The 11,449-nt window shown below is 44.7% G+C and overlaps 1 protein-coding gene across 1 annotated transcript in view; it reads right to left on the bottom strand.

The window, feature by feature from the left end:
- CD101 (CD101 molecule) overlaps window positions 1-11,449 on the bottom strand; it is a 37,639-nt gene that overhangs the window by 13,920 nt on the left and 12,270 nt on the right. Inside the window, exons 4-7 of the mRNA XM_037135141.2 lie at window positions 8,029-8,415; window positions 3,934-4,317; window positions 2,861-3,265; window positions 71-481 (exon numbers count right to left, since the gene is read on the bottom strand). Of these exons, the coding sequence (XP_036991036.2) occupies window positions 71-481; window positions 2,861-3,265; window positions 3,934-4,317; window positions 8,029-8,415 (1,587 nt within the window). The remainder of the gene's footprint in view (window positions 1-70; window positions 482-2,860; window positions 3,266-3,933; window positions 4,318-8,028; window positions 8,416-11,449) is intronic.

Here is an 11,449-nt window from a genome sequence, read left to right on the forward strand (position 1 = left end):
ACGTAATCCCTCTAAAGAACAGCTGCCCAAGAGAGGATGGCAGTCCTACAGAAAGATGGGCGCGGTTTACCTGTGGGCCTGAGTTTCAATTCTGTCAGACCTGACGTCTCTTCTCCGAGCTGGTACTGCGCACCATCCGCGGACACGAGCCACTCCCGCACAGTGCAGCGGTATGCGCCCTGATCGCTGTCTTCCACATTCAGAATGCGCAGCTGAAACACGTCTTGAGAAACTTTCTCGGTGTGGAATTTTTGTTTTCTCCGCGGGCTGTGAAATTCATCCCCATATTTTACAACATTGGTTTGGTCCATTTCCAGGATCGTCAGCCAAGGTGCATTAGGGGACATGGAAGAGAAGTACCAGGTGACGGCTAACGGAAGGTTTCCAGGGGTCTGGGACAAGATCCTACATTCTATGGCAGTGTTGGAGTTGATGGAGAGCTCTTGGACTTGACTGCTTGAGTTCACTCGTAGCTTGCTCTCTAAATTAAAGGAATGGAAACAGGTACTTTTGTGAGAAAACGGAATTTCAAGGTAGAATGGTCACTCGAGGTCAAGGAGAGCAATGCCTCCCACTTCCAGCAGATGTGTGAATTCCTGCTCCAGCAGCCCCACCGACTGTTCGTCCCACCTCTAAACCACTTAAGCACAGACACCTTCTCTTCTTAACATTTTATACCTTGGATGGAGAGAACGTTCTTTGCCCATGTGTTCTCTAACCAGAGTACTCCTGGATTGTCCACTGGCCAGCCTAGTTGTATGTGCCTTTAAATGTTGGTGAACAAAAGGAAGTTGTATGTGGGCTATTAAACTTGTATGTCTCAAAAACTAAACCCATTGAGTGACCAAAAACAAATTGTATGTCTCTTTGTAGCCACTCGACTGTGGGAATATTGAATCCACGGGGAATCAACTCTCCTTTAACCCCCAAGCTTCTCTGCTTTGGCAGAAAGAAGAAGAACAAAGCATGGCTTCCAAAGCTTAGTCCAACTTCTTGTTGACATCGTTGATTCTACTGTTATAACTGCTTATCAATGTGGATCTTCCTTTGCTAAGAATTTATTAAGTACGTGCAATGTTATGCACTAGGCTACTCCAGGCTCTGTACATAATTCCCTTTTTGGGGTTCAGTCAGAAAAACAGACTAAGCACGGGGACCAAGGCTCAGAGATGACAGGATCGTGTCACTCACTTGGGACAGAGGTACGCAGGAGTGACTATCAAAACACACACGAGGACCACCTAAACCGAATATGAGGGTGAGGAAGGCTTCCTGAAGGAGATTTCTCTAAGCTAAGTCTTAAGGGTTAATAGAAATTAGTTTGATAGAGAAGGCTTGAGGAAATTCCACACAAAAGAAGGAACTTGAACAGAGACTTCGAAAGGAAGAGAGAACACAGAGTATTTGAGGAACCGCAAGTAATTCGGTGTGGCTGAAGTTCAAATTCAAGACGGAATGTGAAAGGAGATGATGCTGGAAAGACATAAATGTACTGAATTATAAAAGACTTCACAGGTTGTGCTATGGGAGCTTGGATACAAGGCGGGCATGGGGGAGTTGCAGGTGACTCAGTTTTCCCATCTGGGTCACTGTGGATGGTGGGGACATAGGGAACAATGTAAGAGGAGGAGCTTTGGAGGGATAACAATGACACATGTATGTTTTGACATATTGAGGCAGCTTCACAGATGGGTCTGGAGATCGGAAGAAAAGTCCTTCAGGATAATGGGTTTGGGAGTTCAGTACACGGGCTGGACCCATGCGCGGGAATAAGCCCACTTCAGTAGACAGAATGGGAAGAGAGGAAGCTGAGGGTGAAACTCAAAGGAATGAATCAGCGGAAAGGGAGAATTCTGCAAAATGAAAAGAGAAAAAGCAGTTCGAGTACTAGGGTGGAAACCAAGAAAGTCTTGTATCATGAGGTCAAGGGAAAAAAGAAGTTTCCAGAAGAAAAGATTGGGCCAAACAATTTCAAAGTCCAAAGAAAGGACAAGTCAACTCAGGCACGAGTTAATCAATAAGGGGATCATTACTATCTCCGAAACACAGCTCAGCAGCAGACAGGATAATGACGGCCACCCCCTTAGGGTGTCTGCTTGGTGTGGCGGGCACTGTGCGAGGCACTCTGTCCATGTCACCACCTTTAAACTGCACGCAGCAATTTATAGCTGAGGTAGCTAGGCTGGGACAGATTAAGTGACCTATCCAAAGCCATGCTGCTCGTCAGATCTGTAATAAATGACTTCAAAGGCTCTTGAACATTCTGTCCTAAGAGAACAAAAATCTTGAAAGAAGATATTTGACTCAGCAGAACTGCCTGGGTTGTCTTACTTCTAACCTCTATGTGCTATTACCAATCGACAAGGTAAATTACATTTCCTATAAGCGTATATTCTCTCTCACACATTAACACATTAAAATGAGTGGATAAATATATTCCGGTGAAGCTGACATTATCCGCAGCACTAGGGGAGACAGCCCAAACGTTTCATGACTGGTAAGCAGGGCGGTGACGGGTCTGAGACGAGGCCTCACCCTGTAGCCAGACCTAGAGGGGCCCTGCTGCTCCAGGTGGTCCCCTTGCATTGCTGGCTGGTGGGACTTGTGGGAAGATGGGGAAGGGGCATGGAGTAACAGTTTTACTAGTTGGTGTGGAACTACTTCAGTGTTTTAACAATCAGTATGGTCATTCTGTGCATGGCAACATAGTGTTAGCCTGGATATCACTTACACACGTATATGGCGCTGACTTCTGCCGTACAAACACAAGGAGAAGGTACTTCATGCTTTGATTGTATAACTTACCCAAAATGGGGGTAATTGTTTTTTAAAGCGGGAATTAATTGTGAGTGGCGATTACCTGGTAAAGTGATGACTATGCTGAGCGGGTGAGACAGAGCGGATGCCCGGGCGGGGCGGTTTGAGTGCGGGGCATTTCTGTCGTAAACATCCACTTTACACTGGTACACCCCCTGCTCGTCCTTGGTGGCATCATAGATGAGGAGTTGAGAGTGCAGTGAAGACTGTGAAACCTTCATCTTCTTTTGGGCCTGGGATGGGAAGTCTCTCCATTCGATAGCACCTTGATGGGTGACTCGGACTAGCTGGTGGAAGACCTGAGACTCAGCTGGCCGAAACTGCCATGTCACGGTGAGTGGCACCTGGAGGTCAGGGTAGCCAACACCCACCACACAGGACAGGTTCAAGGTGCTGGTTAGTTTCACTTGTGGTTGACGGCTCATCAAATTAACTTGTAAACTTGATGCTGTGGGCAGAAATGTGAAACGCAATTTGTAAGCTGTCGATCAAATCACAGTAAGGTACTGCCCAGGAAAGTAGGCATCGAGCTGTCTTTCAGCCGTTGGGAATATCAAGGATTTAGGGCTAGAAGTGGATCCACAGTACAGTCTGTCCTGAATTCTGACCTCAGTTTTCCTAAGTTGACCCTCTGCTCAGAGCGTTCTCAGCAGCGACCACAAACAGGCAGTGTTTGTCTGACTAGTCTGCTGCTCAGACAGCTGCCACTGAGCGGGTGGAGCGCTCGCCGGCCCGGCGGCCAGCCTCCTTCCCGTACTGCCCCTGCCGTCGTGAGTTCAGTACGTTCTTTTGCACGAGGCTGAGAGACTCATCCCAGGGCTGCTGCTGTCACAAGCCTGAGTGTGTGGGGCTCAGCTCCACTCAGCGTATCTCCTTGTTTTTAACCTTGAATGACAACTCCCAAGTTGCACCCTATCAATGATCTATATAACGATGAGTTTTACCTCAGAGATAATTGGCAGATGTGGTACGCAGGGACTGTGCTCTGTGTCCTGGGGTACATATACTGTAACTAGGGGATTCAGAATGAGACACCATCAAACTCCACGGCACCCCACTGCAGAAGGAAGGCACTGATGGAATACGAGTTCAGAAAAGGATTTCTGTGATGCTTACCTAGGGATTTCACGGTGACGGGCATCTTCTGAGCCCAGCTCAGCCCTCCGCCTTGGGCCCCGATCCTCTCAGACACTCTGCACTCGTAGGCGCCGCTGTCGCTGATGCTGGTGGAGGAGATCTCCAGCTGGAAGGTGGCCCAGTCCATTTTCTCCAGCCTTGGGTGGCCATGGTTCCCGGGTTCGCCATAGGAGGCACCCCGTCGCACGGTGCCAGCCTGATCCATGGCAGCCACGAACTCGGACTGTGTCCGGTTCTGCGGGAAGTGCCACCAGTCCACAGACAGGAGGCTTTCAGCTCCGTCTGCCTTGCAGATGAGTGTTAGTGCCCCTCCTTCCCACACAGTTTGCTGCTCATTCTGGGTGGACAAGACCACGCTTCTTGCTGTGGATGGCAGATGAGTAGAACAAATTATTTCAAATAAATGAAAACATTCCTACAGTGCAATGATTTCTCACTAACTAGGACCTGACTGGTCGGTGACAAATCTAATCAGGATTGGATTTGTCTCCTGTAGCACCTCAGCAAAAAGACTTGCGAGATGCAGGAACAGTGCATACCGGACAGCAGAAAGGATATCCGGAGAGCCTGTTTATACTTAAACAATGTATGACTTATCCCATTTTTAGCAATGTGTTAAATCATCCCTCCTTAAGGACCTCTAGTTGGGAAAACATCTGGCAGTACTGTGTCAGATTAATTAGGGTGGGTGTGCCACCCTGAAAGTAATGAAGCCGTGTTCATTTAAGTTTTCCCTTTTTTGGAATTCAGACTTCCACAGTTCAAAATGACCCTCCTCTCGAACTTATCCTTCCCTAATTAGCACGCATTTTCAACAGCGAAGGAGCGTTGTTAATAGGATTTCTGCTCACAGCACTACTATTAAAAACAATTACTTGGGGGAAAATACATATGTGCATATATACATATATAGTTCTTTTTCAAATTACATACATATAGTTTGAAGGGAGGTCCTTCTTTTATCTAAACTGTACATGTAAATTGGGTTCCCAGATGGGAAATTCAAGCTGAGTAGAAAGGCAGACATTCATTCGACACGCACTTCCTCAGCAAGGCCTTGCCCCGGGTGCTTTGTGGGCACTGCAAAGAAGCCTCAGGAGCTCATGCATGGGAGGCAGCCCAGCCTCACGCTCAAGGCCAAGGTCCCTGGAGTCAGAATGATCTTGAACAACATAGTTGATCTCTGTGAGCCTCAATTTTCTTTCCTGTAAATATAGGGGTAATAATAGCACCCCCCTTATCGCAGTGTTGAGAGAACTAAGTGAATGCACACACAGGGGGCTTAGGCTGGCTGGCAAGGGAAATTGCCTGTAAAGGTTAGCTGTGAGCATTGGCATTATATGTTAGAATAGGCACCTAGAGAAAACAGTGGTAGTTCAAAGCCAAAAGAGAAAGAGAAAATAGAACTGGCGTTGGAAATCTGAGCAGGATCTAATTGAATTTGCAAATTGTTCCTCCCTGTTGTGGCAGGAGTTCAGTCTTCTACTGTTTTAATTATGTATGTGTATAAGTTACAAAGGCAGAATGAAGTTTAATGTCTACAAATATATCACATATACATACATATTTGTAGAATATGTATGTATATATGTATATACATTTCTAAACTTGAGGTATTAGAAGCATGACTATACTTAAATTTTTTCAAGTTAAAAATAGATGCAGTCTGTAGTCGTGGGCGAGTGGTTAAGGCGATGGACTAAAAATAGATGCATAACTAAAGTTTAGAAATTAGGGCCCTGGCTGATGTAGCTCAGTGGATTGAGTGCAGGCCTGCAAACCAAAGGATCATGGTTTGATTCCCGGTCAGGGCACATGCCTGGGTTGCAGGCGAATTCCCAGCAGGGAATGCACAGGAGGCAACCACACATTGATGTTTTTCTCCCTCTCTCCTTCCCTTCCCCTCTAAAGATAAATAAATAAAAAAATCTTAAAAAAAATAAATTAGGGAGAAAATTTTTATAATGTCACTACTTTAATATAACCATAATAATTACTTTCAACTAACACTAATTATTTTTAGTTTATTTTTTAAAGATTTTTTTATTTATTTATTTTTAGAGAGGGAAAGGGAAGGAGGGAAAAAGAGAAGCAGAGAAACATCAATGTGTGGTTGCCTCTCACACACCCCTCACTGGGGACCCTGCCTGCAACCCAGGTGTGTGCCGTAGACTGGGAATTGAACCAGCGACCCTTTGGTTTGCAGGCCAGCACTCAATCCAATGAGCCACACCATCCAGGGCTAACATCGATTTTTTTAAATGAGGTTTTCTTAGTTCATTGTGGTCATTACTGCCTCCTGGTGAGTACTGAGTGTGGGCAGGTTACACTCACTGGGGCAGTGATCCCCCCCTTATGTTTAAAATGTCCATAGGACGATAAAACTGCTCATATTTCAAATAATGGTTTGACTTTCAAAACTGAATGCTCAACAAGACCCTGAATAAACCTGTCACGCATAATGGCACCCTGCCGCCAGCTTGGGGTCTGTGCGCCATGAAGCACACCCGAGGGTCCCTTTGGCACAAACCCCCATAGTGGGTTGAGGAAAGGTCGCAGGTGTGTTCAGGGAGACCGAGGTACACAAAGCAGAGATTCAGTTCTGTGTAAATATCTAAGCCGCCTACACACTTCTCCCTGATTCCTAGACAGACCAAATGCTGGGTGTGAAAACTAACACCCACGCACTTCCCGCGTGCACTCCAGGCCAAGGCTTCTGTGTCTCCACTCGTAGCAAATGGGGAGATGAAGAAAAGCGTGAAAGGGAAATGTGTCTATCTGTGGAGATGCCTCCAGGGAGCAAGTACAACACGGATATCTTTATTTTTAGTTTGTTTTTGTTTTTGCTTTTGGGCAAATTAATCTTTCTAAACTTTGAATTTAACACTCAGCCCAGAGACCTCACGCAGCCAACCCTCCATAGCCACTGGCTCTGCATCTGCGGACTCAACCAGCCATGGGTCGGAAATATCACACACACAAGGTTACGTTGCTGCTGACCCATACTATGCAGTTAGGCCTGAGACAGCTGCATCTGTCCTGAACACGTGCAGACTTTTCCCCTTGTCATTATTCCCTAAAAAATACAGTATAGCAACTACTCACATGACGTTTACATTTTATTAGGTATTCTAAGTAATCTAGAGGCGAGTTAAAGTAGCCAGGAGGATGTGCATAGGTTACATGCAAACACTATGCCATTTTATATAAGGGGCTTGAGCACCCGTGGGCTGTGGTATCCATGGGGCCCTGGAACCACCTGCCTGCAGACACCAAGAGGCCACTGCATTCGTTGTGTACATGTCTGTTTTCTCTCCACACAGAAAGCTCTGACTATTCAAACATGTTTAAGGTCACTCAACCTTCATAAACTAAATGACAGCTGAACGGCCTGTCCAGTCCCATGCCTACAGATACTAGGACCCCTTGGACAGGCATCTCACCCCATCACAGCAAAATACAGGGAACGGAGCCTGCCTGCTCTCATTTCCCTCTTCATTCCTTGCTCCGTGCCATGATTTGATGCAGAATTAAGACTTAGGGTCCGTCCCTATGTCAGGTTAAGATAATAGATGGTTTGATAAAGGGCACCTGAAAGATGCCAGAGGAGCATGGGGCAGTAATGTGGGTGTCTTTGCCCCAGGAAGAAGGCATCATGGAGCTTTTCCCTTTTAACTCACATCACACACACAACTAAAGAAGACTGAGGACTTCATTCACACAGGTGTTCTGTGCTTGAAGAAAAACTTAATGTATAGAAATGAGAGCTAATGGCAAATACAATAAAAGAATCTAAGATAGCAAGAAAGGACTTAAGGACAATCTAATTGTATGTCCTTATTTTACATTTGAGGAAGCTAAGGTTTAGGGAAATAAAGTGGAGTATCCACGGTCATGACCCATTTAATGGCTCAAGAATAGGACTCATGTCTTTGGATAGTTTGGGTGCTTTCCTTTACCTCCCCTCAGAGTGACCTGACACCTGACTCTCAGGACACCTCCACTGTGTCCCCCGGGCATCCTGTCCTAGAGAAGGAGAGGGTCTGAAAGCAGCCGCACTTGACTCTCACCTACCTGCTGGCTTCCTGAGGTGCACCCGACTCTCTGGTGACTGCTTTCTCTGGAGCACCTGCCAGGAGCCCCTCTGAGCTCTGGCCATCTCTGCCACCACACAGCTGTACGTGCCTTCATCTTCTGGCCCTGCAGCGAAGATCTTGAGAGAGAAAGCCTTGGGGCTTAATTTTGAGATCTGGAGTTGTCCTTGACTTGCTCTCTCTTTGTAGTCTGTCTTCAGATGCAGAACTCCGCCAGCATCAATGTGGGCCATTTCAACACCATTGAAGAACCAAATGCCCTGAAGCTGTGGGTCCTGGCCACTGCCCACTACCAGGCACGTCAGGTCTAAGGGTTTCCCTTCGGCAAATGTGCTGGTGGCTGTAATGTTGACTTGAAAATCTCTCACTAGGAAACAAAAGCAAGGCAGTTGTTTAGAGAGGCCACTGTGTCTGTCCCTGCAGCAGCAGAGAGAGGTGTTAGCCCCATAAAGACAGTATAGGCATTGGGTATCACACGGGTGCTCAGGTCTGAGGAACGGGTTAGCCAAAGAAATCCCTTGGATCAAAAATGCCCTTGACTATTTCTTAAATCACACAGAAGGAACAGCACACCTGTTTTCTTAATGCAATCCTCTTAGGCAGGATATATGCATAGATATATAAAGCATACAGTGATGTGATTTTTATACTATGTTGAATTACTGTAAATTGTGACTTCTCACTTTATGTTTTGGCTGAAAATATTAAGTAGAATTTTCCTAAGCCAAAAGCATATGGATGTAAGACAAGTCCACAGCTAACATCACTTCTATGAGGATTCTAAAAATATTGCACTCATAGAAGCAGAGTATAGAATGGTGGTTGCCAGGGGCATGGGGGAAGGGGAAAATGGGGACATGTTGGTCTGAGGGTACAAAGCTTCCATTAGGCAGGATGAACAAATTCTGGAGATCTAATGTACAGCATGGTGACTATAATTATTTATACTGTGTTGTACACTTGAAATTTGCTAAAGGACTTCTGGTCAAGATGGAGGCATGGGCAAACACACTTTTGCACCTTGCACAACTACAGAAACAATTACAACTAGACTACAAAACAAACATCACCCAGAACTATCAGAAAATTGAGCTGTATGGAAGTCCGACAACCAAAGACATAAAGAAGCCACATTCATCCACATGGGTAGGAGGCGTAGAGACATGGAGAAGCCCGCAGCCCCAGGAGTGGTGTGGAAAAGTGGCAGAACGGGTGGTCCCATATTCATGTGTGGTAGATAAAAATTGGGAGGGATACCTCAGGAGCAAGGGATCCAAGCCCCCAAACAGACCACCCAGCAGCCTAGAGTTCCAGTTCCAGGAAGATAAAACCCCATAACTTCTGGCTGTAAAACCTAGTGGGGCCTGGGGCAGTGGAAGAAACTGCAGGATTACCAAGGATTCCTCTTAAAGCACTCACATTGATTTAGGATTTATGCAGATCTATCCCCTCTGGCATTAGCACCAGGGCAACAGCTGGAAGAGCACAAGTGGTATACAGGGAGAAAGTGAAGTGACTGGAAACAGGACAAATGCCAGGAGATGGCTTTCTCCTGGGCAAAACTCCAGAAGCTAGGCAGCAGCACTGTCTCCTCTTGGAGTTCCCCCAACCCACAACAAAACCACAAAGTGGTGATATGGGTAACCCCACCCTAGCGATCACCTAAGGCTCTGTGCCACACAATTTACAGGTGACTTCTACAATAGGCCACACTATTTATTGAGACAGGGACTCAAAGCAGCTCTACCTAATACACAGAAACAAAACACAGGGAGGCTGCCAAATTGAGGAGACAAAGAAATACGGCCCAATTGAAGAGCAGAACAAAACTCCAAAAAACAAATTAAACAAAATGGAGATAACCAACCTATCAGATGCAGAGTTAAAAGCATTGGTTATCAGAATGCTGAAAGAATCATTGAGTATGGCAACAGCATAAGAAAGACCCGGGCTGAAATGAAGGTTACATTAAGTGAAATAAAGAAAAATCTATAGGGAACTAACAACGGAGGGGATGAAACTGAGAGTTAAATCAACGATTTGAAACATAAGGAAGAAAAAAAAAGCATTTAATCAGAATAGCAAAAAGAAAAAATCATTTTAAAAAATGAGGATAGAATAAGAAGCCTCTGGAACATTTCCAAAAGTACTAACATTTGAATCACAGGGAGCCAGAAGGAAAAGAGAAAGAGGAAAACACTGAAAACATGTTTGAAAAAATGATGAAAGAAAACTTCCCTAATTTTGTGAAGGAAATAGACATGGAAGCACAGAGAGTCCCAAACAAGTTGACTGCAAAGAGAACCACACCAAAACATATCATAATTAAAATACCAAATATTAAAGATAAAGAGAGAATCTTAAAAGCAGCAAGAGAAAAGGAGACAGTTACCTACAAAGGAGTTCCCATAAGACCATCAGCTAATTTCTCAAAAGAAACCTTGCAGGCAAGAAGGAACTGTCAAGAAGTATTCAAAGTGATGAAAAGCAAGGATCTATAACTTGAGATTACTCTACCCAGCAAAGCTATCATTTAGAATGGAAGGGCAGATAAAGTGCTTCCTAGACAAGGTAAAGCAAAAGGAGTTCATCATCACCAATCCATTATTATATGAAATGTTAAAGGGACTTATTTAAGAAAAAGAAGATCAAAACTATGAACATTAAAATGGGAACAAATTCACAACCATCAACAACTGAATCTAAAACAAAACAAAACACGCAAACAACCAGAACAGGAACAGAATCATAGGTAGGAGATCATCTGGAGGGTTATCAGCTGGGAGGGTGAAGAGGAAGAATGGCAGAAAAGGTACAGAGAATAAGAAGCATAAATGGTAGGTACAAAATAGACAGGGGGAGGTAAAGAATAGTATAGGAAATGGAGATGCCAAAGAACTTATATGTACAATCCATGGATATAAATTAAAGGGAGGATTGCTGGAGAAAATGGGGGTACCAGGTAGTTAGAGGGGGGCAAAGGGGAAAATACCGGGTCAACTGTAATAGCATAATCAATAAATATGTTAAAAAAAAGAAGCCTGATGAAGGAGTTGGTCTTAAGTGTTCTCACCACAAGCACGCACACACACACACACAGTAACTCTGAGGGGGTGAGTATGTTAATTAGCTTGACTGGTAATCACTTCACAATGCACACATATGTTAAAACATTATGTTGTACACCTTAAATATACACATACAATTTTTACTTGTCAAAATAATTTTTAAAAATACAGACTGTTTTACATTTAAATTAATTGTTCCCAAAGAGAGAAGAAAAGAAAGCACATCTGATATGTCCCCATAGGGCTCACTGACCATAAGTTGGACACTTAAGGCCAATAGGACAATTTTTAAAATTTCTCATCTAGGGAAAGTTTTTCATTGCTTTTTAGAAA

The sequence above is a fragment of the Artibeus jamaicensis genome, unplaced genomic scaffold, assembly GCF_021234435.1.
Source record: "Artibeus jamaicensis isolate MK-2021 breed Jamaican fruit bat unplaced genomic scaffold, CSHL_Jam_final scaffold_1689, whole genome shotgun sequence".
Taxonomy (NCBI): Eukaryota; Metazoa; Chordata; class Mammalia; order Chiroptera; family Phyllostomidae; genus Artibeus; species Artibeus jamaicensis.